General features: G+C 42.0%; 1 protein-coding gene across 12 annotated transcripts in view; it reads left to right on the forward strand.

Moving 5' to 3' along the window:
• The window catches only part of AGK (acylglycerol kinase), a 75,474-nt gene that overhangs the window by 18,473 nt on the left and 39,773 nt on the right, over positions 1 to 17,228 (forward strand). For 8 of the 12 annotated variants that reach the window (XM_059711997.1, XM_059712000.1, XM_059712004.1 and 5 more), the window contains 2 exons: positions 10,866 to 10,905; positions 14,899 to 14,978. The exons of 1 other annotated variant lie outside the window; for it this stretch is intronic. In XM_059711997.1, coding sequence (XP_059567980.1) covers positions 10,866 to 10,905; positions 14,899 to 14,978 — 120 coding nt within the window. The remainder of the gene's footprint in view (positions 1 to 10,865; positions 10,906 to 14,898; positions 14,979 to 17,228) is intronic. 3 more of the 12 variants (XM_059712008.1, XM_059712007.1, XM_059712009.1) reach the window with 1 other exon arrangement.

Genomic DNA, 17,228 nt, shown 5'->3' on the forward strand with positions numbered 1-17,228 from the left:
TCAGAAGTAGCACTTCCCTTTCTCTTCTTTTGGATTTTCCCTCCTTATTAGAGAAAGTGTCCTAACAAAGGTGTCATTTGAATTGGGCCTTGAGTGAGTAGGACAGTGTTCTCAGTGATGTTAATGACCTGAACATAGGCAGGAAATGGAAATGCATAGTGTATCTCAGAGATTGGCAAAGAATTTGACTTCACTATAGAGTTGCATTTTTAAAAAAAATATGTTTTTATTGATTTGAGAGAGGAAGTGAAAGAGAGATAGGAAAGATTGATGAAAGAGAAACATCTATCAGCTGCCTCCTGCACACCCACTACTGGGTATCAAACCCACAACCTGGGCATGTATGTGCCCTGATCGGGAATGGAACCAGTGACCTCCTCATGCATGGGACATCATTCAACCAACTGAGACACTGGCATAGAGTTGCATTTTTTTTTTTTTTCAATAGAAAGTCTAAAAGGTTGAGAATGTATCTGTAGTTTACATATGAGGTAAGAAAGGCCAGAACCAGAGTGGCATTAGAAGTAGGAAAAATAAAAGGGCAGGTATGAGGTTTGTCATGGTGTGAATAATACCTGAGCGTGTGCACTATATATAGGCAGATAGACTTCTATTGGGCTTGGGTTTTGCTACTTATTGGCTCTGTGACCTTAACAAATTACTTAATCAACGTAACCTTGGTAGTGGGGATGATGAGATCTGTTTAGCAGGTTGGTTGTAAAGATTGAGTGAGATGATGATGTTAGGTGCCTGATACTGGGCCTGGCTCATAGCTACATCTCAGTAAATGCTAGCCCTTAGTATTACTAGATGACTGGATGTTTGAGTCAAGGAGAGGAAGGTAGGAAAATCACGTTTTGGCTTCAGGACTAGGATAATTGGCTAAAGGGGAAAATTGCCAGGAGAACTGGTTTAAGGAGATGGTAGTATATTTCCTTTCAGATATGCTGAGTTTGAGATCCTGACAGGATACCCAAGGGGAAATGTTAGATTCCAGGGGGAAATTATGCATGCACTTACCATAACCATTAAATCGGGAGTGGGTGGTGGGTGGTGAGAGATTGACTAGACCTGTTTTTTTGTGTTTTATTTTGTTTTTGGTACAGATCATGATTTCAGTAATGTCTTGTGCTTCGTTTGTATCTCTGGGATTTTGGGCAAAGCAGATGTTTTACTTGATGTCGGGGAAGCGCCTGTCTTGGCAGTCAGGGGTCCGGGCCTGACTGGTTCAGCTGCAGGAGAGGGTAGCCAGAGCTTCTCCCCCTCATGGCTTCTCTTCATTTCAGATTTTGTTGCAGTTTTAAGAGAGCAGTTTGTTTTACTTTTTAGCTGTTACAAGGTTTGTGTGTCTCTCTGTGTGCAAGTGGATGCTGAAATTTGGGGTATTAATAGGTGCTATTTAAAGAAGCTCATTTATGGGCAATTAAATAATATGCCTATCAACCCAGATTTGATTGGTAATCAGGGAACCTTTTTTTTTTTTTAAGTGCAATGTAATTTCATTATATTCCCTTTTCTTTCAGCTCTTTTAGCAGATTATTTAGAAACAGATTTTTCTTTTTAAAAATAAATATATTATTTAGTTTCTTCCTTGTGTTTAGTGGTGTTTGCGGCGGGGGCGGGGGGGCTGAGATGGAAGGGCAGGAGATATATTTAAGCTATAGAGCTATAGTTTGTTTTGTTGATGTTACAATTTTTAGTGATATTTAAATTAGTGGTTTAGCTGCTTCCAGCACTGCAGATAGAATAATCATTGTTGATGCTAAAACTGACCCCTCTCTAGGTAATAACTGACATCTCAAATATGTCATGCCGTGGAACAGCACAAATACTGACAATATAATTTGAGTTTATAGATCAGAAGTTGTCCAGATCTACCCTGTATCCTGGAGCCCAAAGTATAGAATAACTTGTTGGGTGGGAGACAGCTTGTCTTCTTGAATAGCCGTCATAATCTCTATAGATTCGAGTACCTTGTGTATAATTGACACTCAACATTATATGTTTGTAGTTGTGTATGCAAATGTATAATGGTCAATAAAACAGAAAGAACTAGTGTTTTGATTGCCTAGTAAAGTTAATGTTATACAGTAAGTGGAAGAAAAATATCTGGCATAGAATGTTTAAATTGAGGTGTTAAGTGAGAATGAACAAATGGAAAAAAGAGCAGGAAGTAGAAGTAAATGAACCATAAAAGAATGTCACTAGAATCCTTAGGAGAATTATGCCTGGGTAGAAATCATTGGAAAAATGGCTGATGGTAGCAGCTCAAAGAACGATGCTCTTTAGTGGCAGCGAAAGTCTTACCTGATGGTATTGCCGATTGGATTGAACATTAACGTAGCAGCCAGTCTGAGACAGTCCACGGAACTCCGCCAACTCACTTGGCTCCTGTGAATATTAGGATGTTGGAGTAGGATAGAAATTGATATTTTGTGGAAAGCTGAGGCTAGAATAAGAGGGCGAAGATAGAATAATTACATGTTCTAAGAGGAGGAAAAGAGCAAGATGTGGCCCTGGCTGTTGTTGCTCAGGTGGCTGAACACTGACCTGGGCACTGAAAAGTTGCTGATTTGATTCCTGGTCCCGGTAGGGGCCATGCAGGAGGCAACTGATTGATGTTTCAGTCTCACATTGATGCTTCTCTCTCTCCCTCTCCCTTCCTCTCTCTCTAAATATCAATAAAAAATAAGTTTTTTAAAGAGATATGAAGATATAGGCCTTTCCACCTGTATTTTTCTCAGTAGAATGGGGGGATAACCTACAGAATCCATTTCCATCTTTTTGGTGGAGGAGAAGTTCCACAGAACAGACTAAAATGGCTAGCTGAGTTAGTGAAAGGACCCCTCAGGGAATGCCATTTTTCATTAAGTAATTTCCTATCGTGAATTGGAGCAAATGGCTGTGGAGAAAACCCAGGAAGTGAGGAGGCACTTGAAATCTCTACAAGCAGTGGCTTGTTACATTGAAGAGCATATAGGTACAGGGTGGGGCAAAAGTAGATTTACAGTTCCTTCCTTCCTTCCTTCCTTCCTTCCTTCCTTCCTTCCTTCCTTCCTTCCTTCCTTCCTTCCTTCCTTCCTTCCTAATCCACCAAGTTTAGTCTTGGGAAAATGCTCTTGGCTTGCTTTATATTATTGTTGTTTAAAATATTGATTTTTGCATTGCCAAATATACCACCAACTAAAGAAATCCATTCAGAGGTACCATTTGGCCTCAAAATTCCTGAACACAGGTGTAGTTACTTTTTACTGGTCCAGATGAAAGCAATGCCACGCACTCATCCTTTGCATTGGATGGTAGGCATTGTTAACTTTCTTTTTCTTTTGCTAAACTTTCGCCATCAGCAACAGAGATGATGGAGTTTTAAGGCCAGTGATTGCCTGGGGGGCTCCTATGTTCCCCCTTCTTTTATGCACTCTAAAGGGTATTGAAATGAAGAGTCACCACATACTGTATGGTAATCAATAGGATTTCTTCCTGACCCTTTATACTTCTGTGACATTAGGGAAGTTCTTTATCTCATTGTGCTCAGGACAGATAAGAAGATATAAATTCTTAAGTAGCAGGTGACATGATGGGGAATCCTGGAGAACAAGAAGAGACACTGTCATCCTTTGGTTGGTGGAAAGACCAGACCTGGAGGCCCTAAAATCCTTGTAAAAATCATTAACATTTTTACTGCTATCTTAGAGTTTCTGACCTCTCACACTGCGTATTTTCCCCTGTCCGAGGGAACAGTCTTTAGGGCCAGAAGGTCAGGCATTCTTCCTTAGCACTGACATTTCCCCCTTCGGACACATGTCTTTCTCTTTGCAGACGTGGTCAGCGTTTTCCCATGGATGCAGAGCCTCACTGCCAGATCATCATCTGTGTGGGTGGGGAGTGGGTGTATGGGAAGTGGGGGGCAATGTGTAGTTTGAAAAAGCTCTCACCCTCTGCACATTAGAGCACCCCTTCTCCAAGGTGCATTTTCATCTTTGCTTCCATTTCTATCCCATTCCCGCTGTTACATAGGCAACCAGTGGGCACCGCCCCTGGCAATGTAGTGATTAATTATCCTGGGAAGCTTGGATAAGTGGAAGTAGTTGCTATAAACATCGAAACTTGAAATGTGTTTTGTGTGAAGCAGAAACTATTTGCATACACCAAGGGAAAAGCGGGCCATAGAAATTGTTCGACTTGCCTCTGGACTGTAGCGGGAAATACTGGTTTTAGGGAAAGAGAATGGATCAATGTGATTTTTTTCTCTGTGTAAAGTTGTTATTGAAATAACAACTTATCTTATCTTGCAGTCCTAAAGTAATAAGTAAAACATTTATGGCTCAGAATAAATCAAGAGCGTCTCATTTCCCGTGGAAGCAGCATGGTCCTGTGCTTTAAAGCCTCTGGCTGAGTGACATCAGCATGCTTTTTCACTTTATAATCCAGAAGCTTCTAATTCCTCAGAAAGAAAACCTGCATTTGAGGACTGAGCAGGGCTTTGGGGACCCTTTCTGGTATGACTACATCTTGTAGCACCTCTTTAAATTGTGTTTAACCGCACTTCACCCTGGAGACAGCATGGAGCAGTGAAAAGAGGAAAGAACATGGGCTTGGAATTTATATACAGTACTTTTTTTTTTTTTGTAACAGGGTCTTTAGCTCACATTCAGATTCTTGACCCATTAGCAATCTGGGATTTCTCTGATGACCAGACTCAGCCACTGGAACATTTCTTGTTCCTCGCTTAGCCTTTTTAGAGGGTTCTAGTTCCATTACCCTCGCCCTAAACACACACAGTCACACACACCCTTGGGTCATCTTGCTCTAGTAACACTCCCGAGACTGTTGTAAGTTTTTAATCCTCTCCTGTGCTCAGCACAGTGATCCTTCCTCTTGCCTTTGGTGGTAATCACACTGAAGGACCATCCCCTTTGATCCCTTGGTTCAAGCTTGCCAAATACTCACACAGAGAATAACCTTCAGTTTTCCCCACAGGACAAAGCCAGCCTTTCTGAGCACAGTGCGTCAGTCTCTCCTGTTCAAACATTTGCCACGCATTGATTAAATGGGTATTTGTTAAGTCCCTTCTATCTGTGAATCTGTGCTATAGAAGAGAAAGTGGTGAACTAGCCAATCCATGACTTCAAGATGCTTACAGTCACGAAAGAAAGCTAAGACAATCAGTTTTATGTGGTGCAGTAAGAGTGTGGGTGGTATGTGTTTGGCCTTCTATTTCTTAAAGACGGAGGGATAAAATGGTCAGTCCTTGGAGGGGTTAGTCATTGTGTCTTTTAGGAACAGCAAAACATGCAGTTTGTCGAGAGATGAGGCAGCATCAAGGGGAAGATGGGAGATGAGGAAAATGTGCTTAACCTTTCCCTCTGTTCCACCGCATTTTTCCTTTGGCTTTCAGGTGAGGCGCCGTGTTAGGTTACTTGAGCTTCAGTTGGTGTGTTCTGAAAGCTGTCCCAATGCCCAGCTCACCCTACTCGTACAATCTTATCCACTCTCATCCCTCCTCTTACCATGTATATCTTTAGTCAGGATGGTAGACTGCAATTCCAGATGTGTGTTTCCAGCTGTCTCCTGGACACCTCCACCTGAAGTCTGCTCACTATCTCAGATCAACAGATCCAGAGCTAAACTCAGCTGCTTCCTCCTGGACCTGTGCCTACCTCCTCCTGCATTTCATCTCTGTGAAGAGCATCACCTTCGGTCAGATGGGTCAAGGCAGAAACTTAGGCACTGTCTTTGATCCCTCCCTTTCCTTTAATTTCCACAAGCCAGCCCTTAAGTTTACCTCCTCAATATCTGCTGAATCTGTCCTTTTCACGCTGTCCCTGTTGCCAGGCTCCAGCTGCCAGTCATCGCTGTTATTACCGACCTGCAATTCTGGAAGAGCCCTCCCTGGTCTCCCTAAATTGCCTTCCTTTGACCAGTGCTGTGTTCACACTGCAACCAGAATGATCCCTCAGAAATGTAAAGCTAGTTACATCAGTTCTCTTCTTAAAATGGCCTTTAGGATAAAATCCAAATTCCTTAACTAGCTTAAAAGGCCCCTGGCTCCTCAAACCTCTTCTCTCGCTGCCTCTCCCAAGGCATGCTGCCTCCCGCTGCCCCACACTGCCTTCAGGGCTCCATATTAGTCCTGTTCTAGCACTTGCGGGCTTTTCACCTGCTGCTTCCTTTGCCCAGGTTTAAATTCCTTCCTATTTTTGCCTGGTTACTTTTGATTTGTTCCCTGGATCTCTACTTCAGTGTCACTTCCTCAAGACTAGGTTAGCTACCCCTTATAATGTGTCTCTTTTATGGAGCAGATAGAAGCAAAATCACATGATGATTGCCTGTTGAGTTGTCCTTCTTCCTTCTAAACAGTAAACTGTATGGAGATGGGGAATGTTGGGCTTATTTACCAGTATATCCCAGACACCTAGCATAGTGCTGGCACGTTATTTATCAAAAACATGCCTTTTCCTGTACCACTGATTTTTACCTAAAGCTGTTCTTTGTCACTTGGTCCCGAGTTTCTTCAGGACAGGGCCAAATCGTGTTTATGTACTGTACCTGGCACTTTGTGTTGAATGAGCTTGCTTCACCAATTATTTGGGGCAGCTTTATGCACCAGAGCGTACAAAAATATTAAATAATGCATATCTAACAGTTAGATTAGATAAGACTAGAAGTAATGTGATTAATTTAACAAATGTCCTATAAAATATACATCCAGATGATCATTGCCCATGTTGTATTGTCTGACATTATGAAGAAAATGCACTAAAGCATTTGTATCAGCATCAGGTTGGCGTGGGCTTGGATTTCAGCTCTGCCACTTAGTAACACTGTGCTCTTGGGCAAGTCACTTTCCTTCTCCGGGCCTCAACTTCCTCATTTGTTAAAATGAGACAAGGATGCCTGGGGTGCGAGGTTGTTACAGAGATTCAAGGTTTATGAAACCATCTGCTGTCGTACCCAGTACAGGGTAGTTGCTCGGTGAATTTTAACTTACTTTCTCTTTATTCCAACAATGCTGCTGTTACGGAAACAGTTTGGGAATTTCTCTTTTGAAATAGTTTTCAGAGCTTGCTACAGACCACCAGAATTATCTCAGTGGGAGAAATCTTTTTTCTTTGAGAATATGTTTGATTTTTAGAAAGAGCTTGGTTCACAGAGGAAGACCAAGGTGGAAGACCAAATATTTAATATCAAAAATATTAAGTATTTTTGATACTTAATAAAAGTATGATTATAATGAGATTTTCTTCTGTAGTATCTAAATTGATACATATTCTGGCTTTCTCACAGATAGGACTGACAGCATATTCCATTTGACACATTAAAATTCAGGAAATTAACTATCAGAAAAGTCTTTTGATTTTGAATAGCACTCTGATAAAATAAGCAGTGTTGGTAAGCTCAAGAGAGACATCTTTAGTAATATTCTTAATTACAAGTTAACCATCAGAATTTTACTTCTAGTGAAAAAGAATTGAGGAAAACAGGTGCTAGCCCATATTCTTGTCCATATTTGGGACTGTTCTCTTGCCAGCTAGATCCACAGGAATCTGTGGCAGAAATGTGAGGAAGATGGCCTCTGCTGTGACCCAGTGGAGCCAGAACCTTCAGAGGCCTGTCCCTAGGAAAAGGGAGGAGCCGGCTGGGGAAAGGATAGGGACATGGAGACAGGCATACTTTGCTTTTATAGAAGCAGAGAGGACTTGTACAGCATGATCCTCAGGATATGTTTGTAGAATCAGAGATTGGAGGCACAGGTTAATCCCTGTACTAGGAAAGGCATTAAAGCAGGTAGTAGGAGGAGCAGTTGGCCAGGCTGGAAGCGGTACCCTCAGGGTAGGGGAGAAGCTGGATTGGGGATTCCAGTCCAGGGGGATCTGGTCACAATGCTCAGGTTACCACACAGAACCTTGTTGTATTCTCTGATGCATGGTTGCTGACGGCTCAGTATTTTACCTTGTATAAAAGATTATAAATGTGAGGGATCAAGTCAATTATAAAGGGTTGTGGACATGTTAAGTATTTTAAAATGTGTTACTAGTTTGTACACTGAATTTTCCTTATCGTGTCTGTGTGTGTGTGTATGTGGGCGGGGGGGGGGGACTGCATGAATATCAGTGGATCTTGGGTGAGGGCGGAGAGGAAGCTTGTACAACTAACTCCCTTTGCCACCGGGTGGTCGTGGAGTAGTATCACTCAGGCAAGTGGGGACTGAGCCTGGCAGTAACGGTCCCTATGAGCAAGACCTCACAAGGGACTGGTGCCCATAAGGTCTTGGTTAGAGCACATCGTGCACTTTGAGGTAGTGGTGTCATGGTTTTAACGGCACATGGATCAGAGGTTAGATGGGCAGCACTGGTCCCTCCCGTGGGCTAGTGTTTCCTAATTGGAGCTGAATGCTCTGTGAAACCTGACAGTGACTGCACCTGTGGCAAAATACAAGGGGTGGTTTATTTTAGTTCAGCCTCAAATACCAAAATTAGATGTGAATTACTGTAAAAATGCAACATTTGAGGACTTTGATGTTACGAGAAAGGTCTAAAAAGAGAATGTAAGTGAAATACCCATTTCTCTTAACTTTTTTCTATAAATTATTTATTGGTCATCCTTTCTGGGTACTTGTTTTCTTAACTTCAACCTAATTAAGAACAGTTATCTTAGGGCCAGCAGCATGTGTTAGAGATGCCTCTTACAAGAAAGCTCTGGAGCCCTGTGGGCAAGCAACCATTTATTTTATTTTATTTATTTATTTGTTTATTTATTTTTAAATACTCACCTGAGGATATGTTTTATTTTTGTTTGTTTTTTAAATTAATTTTAGAGGGAGAGGAGGAAAGGAAGAGAGAGAGAAGAGAGAGAGGAAGAGAACGAGAAGAGAGAAACACCTATGTGAGAAACATTGGTTGCTTCCTGTCCCCATCCTGACCAGAATAGAACTTTTTTTTTTCTTAATTTATCTTTATCATTGAAAGTATTACAGATGTCCTCTCTCCTCCACCCCACTCTTACCCCTTCCCCACAGTATAGTTTGCCCATGGACTATGCATATATGTATATAAGTTCTTTGTTTAATCTCTTCCCAGCCCCCGTCTCTGAAATACGTCAGTCTTTTGCATGCTTTAGTGTCTATAAGTGAGATCATGTGATATTTGTCTTTTTCTGACTGGCTTATCTTGCTTAGAATAATATTCTCCAGGTCCCTCCATGCTTTCTTAAAGGGTGAGAGATCCTTTTTTACTGCTGCATAGTATTCCATGTGTAAATGCACCACAACTTTTTTTCATCTACTGATGGGCTCTTGAGCTGTTTCCAGATCTTAGCTATTATAAATTGCACTGCTGTGAACATAGGTCCATATATTCTTTCTGATCGGTGTTTCTGGCTTCTTAGGATATATCACTAGAAGTGGGATCACTGGATCAAATGGCAGTTTCATTTTTAATTTCTTGAGGAAACTCCACCTTGTTTTCCATAGTGGTTGTACCAGTCTGCATTCCCACCAGCAGTGTACTAGGGTTCTTTTTTCTTCACATCCTCACCAGCACTTGTTGTTTGTTGATTTATTGATGGTAGCCATTCCTACAGGTGTGAAGTGATACCTCATTGTCATTTTAATTTTCATCTCTCTGATAATGAATGATGTTGAGCCTTTTTTTATATGTCTCTTGGCCATCTGCAACCTTTTTTAAAATATATTTTTTTATTGATTTCAGAGAGGAAGGAAGAGGGAGAGAGAGATAGAAACATCAAAGATGAGAGAGAGTCATTGATTGGCTGCCTCCTGCAAGCCCCCCACTGGAGATTGAGCCCATAACCCTATCAAGTGCCTTTGACTGGAATCGAACTTGGGACCTTTCAGTTCACAGGCTGACACTCTAACCACTGAGCCAAACCGGCTAGGGCATCCGCAACCTTTTGATGTAGGGATGATGCTCCAACCAGCTGAGCCACCAGTGCAGCAGTCAGCCATTTAAAGTGCTCTTATGATATAAATAATAAGCACATTTTAGAGAACGTATTTTGATAGAATTTTTTTTTATTTTTGCAAGCCAAAATTTTGTCTCATGCCACAATTTTCCATTTATGATAAGTCACTGTCAGACAGTGTTATAAAAAAAAAAATAAGAGTTAGATAAAACAGTAGCAGAAGCAACTAAACATCAAATTTATTTCTGGCGAATAACCTAAGGATTTCCACTGCGTAAGAAAATGCAGGGTAGGTGCAGTACTTTTCTATGGCTGCCCTAACAAATGATCACAAAGTTAGTCATTTAACACAGCACAGTCTATTATCTTACAGTTCTGTGGGTTAGAATCCAACACAGGTCTCACTGGGCTCCGGTCAAGGTGTCCGCAAGAGCTGCGCTCCTTCTGGAGGCTCTAGGGAGGAACCCATTTCCTTGCCTTCCAGCTTCTAGGTGGTGTCCACATCCCTGACTTCCGTCTTCAAAACCAGCAAGGTTGCCTCTCTGAACATTGTCCCATAATCGGATTTGCCGCTCATCACAGCCAGCAAAATTTCCCTGTGATTAACTTAGGCACACCTTCACAGTCCATAATAGCCTCCCCAGCTCCACCCCTAAATTAATCACATCTGTAAGGTAATGTCCTCTCTGGTTCTGGGGATTACGATGGATGTTTTAGGGAGCATTAATCTGCCTGCCTTATACTGAAATAATTAACAGTGTTTCATTCAGAGAAAGTATTTTTCAGACATGGTCATAATTTGTTATAAGGTCTTTAAGAAACTTTCACGTAGGTATTTTGTAGGGAAGGTTGTACATATTTTTAAAAAAACGACAAGTTTTGTTTGAATTTTGGCCTACTTATTAAAGCTAACGCTCACTATCTTTTGTTTGCTTTGATAGTGATAACCTGCTAAGGAGAGCAGCCTGTCAAGAAGCTCAGGTAATGCCATTTGCTGTGGAACAGTCAGAACCACCTTGTCTCTGTTGTGCAGAAAACTCGCACTATTCCAGGGCACTTGTGCAGTGCCTTGCATCTGGGAGGTCTGGCTGTTTTTTCCCACTGTCAGGGGATGAATCAGGCTAAGAGCCAACTCTGAATAGAACCGGAGGAAATTGACCATCTGCTGAAAAGCAGTTCTAACACCCACCTCTTTAGATTTGTTTACTGCTGGATTAGTCCTAAGAGCACATGGAAATTAGTTCCCATCTGTAGTTGTCCTTGAGGATGGGACATCCTGAATCATCCCTGATCCGAATAACCCCCCAAAGATATCAGTTCAGAACAGGTGTTACCTCTTCAAGTCAAAACTTGTTATAATTGTTGGTTCATGTTTTAAAGCCTTTCTCTTTTAGCCCAACTGACTCATACCATATGCATTGTTATCCAGCCCATAGAGAGTGACTTAAATATTCATGCATCTCGCTGTATTAGTTGCAGTTGACTTGTGAATCCTCTTAAGTTAAAGACCATATTTTTGGTCTTCCCTTTCCTCCAAATTTGTACATTCTACCTTGCAGGTGAATTTCCATGACTGAGTTGCCCTTTTGTTATATGACATTTAAGTTTATGATGTCAGAAATACCAAAAAAAGAAACAGGAATTCAAAAAGGTGTGATGCTTATAGTAGGAGACGTGGGTGGTGAGCGTGCTGATTGGTCTGGAGATGTTTTCATGGGTGACAGCGACAGTGACAGTAGGTACTATTGGTAAACCCCTCTCTCGAGTGGTTATCTACTTGTTCTAAATCTGCATTTCCAGAATTGTATTACTTCTTTGCTTGTTTTATCTCATATGACTCTAGTTGTTTTGGAAATCAAACTGTATATTCAAGTTGAGGCGGTCCCCACCCCAAGCTAATTTGCCATTAGCAACTGGAAAGTTCCTTGGGACGGGGAACCTTTTTTTCTAAGAATGGCTGTAGGGTCCTCCCTTTCTTAAGAAAGATGCCTCCACCTCTGTCCTGAATTTCATCTCCTCTTATTTTTTCAGAGACTCTGTTCCTTGAGTTGTTTCCCCCTTCTTATATTTTACCTCTTCCCACTGTTCTAATTCTCCACTTCCCAGGACACGTTTAGCTCCTCTATCTGATGTAAGTGAATTCATTCTGATAGCCTCCTCTAGTTACTTTTCCTGTTTATACCCTTCCCTTCACAGTCTGAATTCTTGAAAAAATATGATTCTTTTTTATCTCATGAAAACTTAGCTCACTGTAGTCTTACATAAACTCATTTACCAGCTGTAAACTTGAGACTTGAGTTGCAAGAGACTAGAAACCAGGACAAGGAGGAATAATCTGGAACTATAGATCTAGAGTCAGGTTGGAATAGGAACCTGGTTCATTATATTCTTTCTGGCCACATTGCAGAAATAATATGGATAGAACAAGAACAAATTATAATATTTGGAGATTTGGCAGCAAAATGTTAAGGTCTAATTCAGTAAGAGTGAAAACAGAGTAGAAATTATAATATATCAGAAATTTTTTTTAACAAAGAAACAGTATGTCTTTCTGAAGTATTCAGCAAAAAAAAATTTTTTTTTAAAGCAGGAATTAGACAATGGTGAGAAAGGATCTCCAGTAGACTCTCAGGGTGGAGGTGGAGTTAGAGACAGCTATTTAGTAAAAACCTCATTAACTTTCATTTTTTCCTATATTTACTTTGTACTTCTGTAGTTGAATTCTGCCTTCTTGGCCCAGACCTGCTCCCCACCATCTAAGACTTGGAATTTCGCCCTTTGTGGTGCTTTCTTCCTCCCATTCTTTCTGTTGATCTTGTTTAACCCAGACGCAATAGCAGTAGCTCCTTCTAGTCCCCAGGCCTAGACCTCTGCTTCTTCATTCTGCCTTGTCCTCGATCTGCTCTTTAGAGTTGATAACGTAGGAAAAGTTTGGGTTTTGTAGTTAGATAGATGTACATTCTAGGCTGCAATATATTAACAATGTGACTGAGTTAATTTTTCTGAATCTTGTTTTTCTAATCTATAAAAATGAGAATATTTAAGACCTCTGAGGTTTCTGAGAACTAAGAATAAAGTGTGAACGTGGCAAATACGAGGTGCTAAGTAAACACTAATTACATTTCTTTCCCTGTGACAGGGGATGCTATTTAGTTATCATACAAGGTAGCAAAGAAGAGGATGCAGATAGCATATTAGGGTTATTTGATATATATATATATATATATATATATATATATATATATATATATATATATATATATATATATACACACACACACATACACACATCCTATCTAATAAAAGAGAAAAATGGTAATTGGCATACGACGATACCCTTTTCATTGGCTAATCAGGGCTATATGCAAATTAACTGCCAACTATGATTGGCAGTTAACTGCCAACAAGATGGCGGTTAATTTGCATATGTAGGCACAATGCAGGGAGGCGAAAGGGAAAGCAGGAAGAAGCCCCCGGCCACTGACAGTGATCAGAAACCCAGGGGGGAGCTAAGAGCTGGGGGGCAGGGCAAAGGCGGCCCTGGGGCCGCCTTTGCCCTGCCCCCCAGCCATGATCAGAGAATCAGGCGCCTTTGCCGCCCTGGCCAGTGATAGCAGGAAGTAGGGGTGGAGCCAGCGATGGGAGCTGGGCACGGTCGAAGCTGGCAGTCCCGGGAGCTAGGGGTCCCTTGCCTGGGCCTAAAGCGGAGCCCACGATCGCGGGGCCGCTGCAGCTGCGGGTCCCCGCTGCCCGGGCCAGACACCTAGGCCAGAGGCATTAGGCCTGGGCAGGGGCGGAGCCTGCAACCGTGGGGAGCTGGGGGTCCCCTGCCCAGGCCTGACACCTCTGCCAGAGGCCTCAGGCCTGGTCAAGGGGCCGATCCGGTGATTGGTGATCGGAGGGTGATGAGGGTCCACTCCTCTGGCCGAGGCATCAGGCCTGGGTGGGGGGCGGAGCCGGGGATTGGGGGGATATGATGGTCCCCTTTCCCAGGCCTGAAGCCTGGGTCAGAGGCCTCAGGCCTGGGCGGGGGCCAGAGCCAGTGATCAGGGGAAGATGGGGGTCCCCTGTCCAAGCCTGACACCTCTGGCGGAGGCGTCAGGCCTGGGCAAGAGGCCGATCAGGCGATTGGAGGGTGATGGGGGTCTATGCCTCTGGCGGAGGCGTCAGGCCTGGGCAAGGGGCTGATCAGGCGATCGGAGGGTGATGGGGGTCTATGCCTCTGGCGGAGGCGTCAGGCCTGGGCAAGGGGCTGATCAGGCGATCGGAGGGTGATGGGGGTCTATGCCTCTGGCGGAGGCATCAGGCCTGGGCAAGGGGCTGATTCTGCGATTGGAGGGTGATGGGGGTCAACGCATGAGGGCTCCCAGTATGTGAGAGGGGGCAGGCTGGGCTGAGGGACACTCCCCTCCCCACACACACCCAGTGCATGAATTTCGTGCACCGGGCCCCTAGTATATATATATATATATACATATATATACACACACACACACATATATATACACATATATATAGACATACATGTATATAATCTATAAAGATATGAAGATTAATAGATTAATAACACAAAGATTCTTCATGAACAAGCTTTAATAATAAGTTGAAGTAGAAAAAGATTATACTCTGAAATCTAAAGACAAGTGGATTAAAATTCCCTTCTGACAGACTGATGTCTTACTCATCTTGGGTTTATAATAAACATAGCCATATCATATGGAGAAAAGAAAACTTACTTCTAGTAGGTAAAGTAAGGTTTGTTTACTACAATATACAATTCAGCTTATTAAATAATGGCACACTTTTGTGCTGTTGTTTATGGTGTTTTGTGAATATGAAATCATGAGAACATTTTTTCTGCTGGAGTAGATATTACATCTTCTGGGAATAAATTCTTTTGGAACGAAAGAATATATGTGATCACTAACTGAATAAAAGGACATTGACTTACAACTTGTCTTTTTTCCTTTTTAGGTGTTTGGCAATCAGCTCATTCCTCCCAATGCACACGTGAAGAAGGCAACTGTCTTTCTCAACCCTGCAGCCTGCAAGGGGTGGGTGGCTTGTTACCTATTCAGGCTTCATAAAGTGAAAAAGTCAGACTATCAGGCAGCTAGTTGGATTGTTTGGGGTTGGAAGGACTAGGTTCAATACTCTTCTAGTGATAAGAGATTTATTTGTAATGGAGAAATAATGGTTAATGGGGCACAACTGTAAAGCTAACTGATGCTTAGCAAACTTGTCTAATCGAAGTTCACTAATCATTCCAGAATTAACACTCGCAAATAAGTCTTCTCTGCTTGACAGTAGCCCCTTGGGAAAACTCCTGCTGCTGTGATGTAAATTATTAGACCTTCTCTGTTACGAGATGTTCAGAGATGGCCCAAGGCTCTGTGGGCTTGCAAGGTCAAAAACACTCTTTCTGTGATCCCTGAGCCAGGTCTTGGAGGTCAGTAGAGGGAGAACACTCAGTCTTCTTGACTGAGGACATGTCCATGGGACAGGGGCCTGGAGACAGGAGTAACTAATCATGTCTCTTGCTATGTATGTCACAGGATAGTCAGTGAACTGGTCTGGCTGGCCTGGAAGGGTCATGTGAGGGAATTGTTGCAATTAAGGTATGAAGAATACTTAGATAATACTTGGATAATAATTGTGCCCATGTTCCTTTATTCTAACAAATGTCCCACACTGGTTGTTGAAAGTGGGGTAGGTTGTGTGTGTAAGGGGGCAAGGAGTTTGAGGGAACTCTTTGTACTTTTTTAAAAAAATTAAAAAATTTTTGGTAACATTGGATAATAACATGTTTCAGGCATGCAGTTCTGTAATACATCATCTGTATATTGCATTATGTGCTCACCACCCAAAGTCTAGTCTCCTTCTATCACCATGTATTTGACCTCCTTTACCCTTTTCATCCTCCCCCTCCTCTCTGTTGTCTGTCAATGAATTTATTTTTGTTTGTTTGTTTGTTGCTTTCTATTTTATATCCCACACTAGAGGCTCAGTGCACGAATTCATGCACCAGTGGGGTCCCTTGGCCTGGCCTACGGGATTGGGCCAAAACCGGCTCTCCAACATCCCCTGAGGGGTCACGGATTGTGAGAGGGCTCAGGCCAGGCTGAGGGACCCTCCCCTTCCCCCCGAGTGCACAAATTTTTGTGCACCGGGCCTCTAGTATAGGATATGAGTGAAATCATATGGTTCTTGTCCTTCAACATCTGACTTATTCCACTTAGCATGATACTCTTAGGATCTATGTTGTTGAAAATGGCAATATTTCATCTTTTTTATGTCTGAGTAGTATTCCATTGTGTATATGTACCACATCTTCTTTATTCAGTCATCTGTTGTGAGGTTGTTTCCATATCTTGCTATTAAGAATAATGCTGCAGTGAACATATGGGTACATATATCTGTACAAATAAATATTTTCACATTTTTTCAGGAAGGTACCCAAAGAGGGATTGCTGGGTCATATGGTAGCTCTGTTGTTAATTTTTGAGGGACCTCTATACTGTTTTCCATGGTGGCTGTATGCATTTATATTCCCACCAGCAATGTCTGAGGATTCTTTCTTGTCCACATCCTCTCCTACACTTATTTCTTTGTCTTATTGATGATAACCCTTCTAGTAGGTGTGAACTGGTATCTCATTGTGTTTTTACATTTCACTTATAGCTAATGAAGTTGAGCATTTTCTTATATATCTGTTGGCCATCTGTATGTCTTAGGAAAATGTCTATTCAGGTCTTCTGCCTTTTTTAAAATTGGATTTTTTGTTGTTGTTAATTATATGAGTTCTTTTTATATTTTGGATATTAATATTAGCCCCTTATCAGAGGTATCATTTGCAAATACCTTTTCCCTTTCAGTTGGTTGCCTTTTTGTTTAGTTGATGGTTTCTTTTGCTGTGCAGAAGCGCTTTTTTAAAAAATATATTTTTATTTAATTTCAGAGAGGAAGGAAGAGGGAGAGAGAGAGAGAAACATCAATGATGAGAGAGAATCATTGATTGGCTGCTTCCTGCACGCTCCCTACCGGGGGTAGAGTCCGCAGCCTGAGCATGTGCCCTTGACTGGAATCGAACCTGGGACCCTTTAGTCCGCAGGTCGACGCTCTGTCCATTAAGTCAAACCAGCTAGGGCTGTGCAAAGGCTTTTTAGTTTGATATAGTCTCATTCATTTATTTTTGGTTTTACTTCTTGTGCCTTTGGTGTCAAGTTCACAAAAACCTCTCTGAGAACACAGTCCATAAGTTTAGTCCCTATGCTTTCTTCTACATATTTTGTTTCAGGTGTTAT

Source organism: Myotis daubentonii, chromosome 10 (assembly GCF_963259705.1).
Source record: "Myotis daubentonii chromosome 10, mMyoDau2.1, whole genome shotgun sequence".
NCBI lineage: Eukaryota > Metazoa > Chordata > Mammalia > Chiroptera > Vespertilionidae > Myotis > Myotis daubentonii.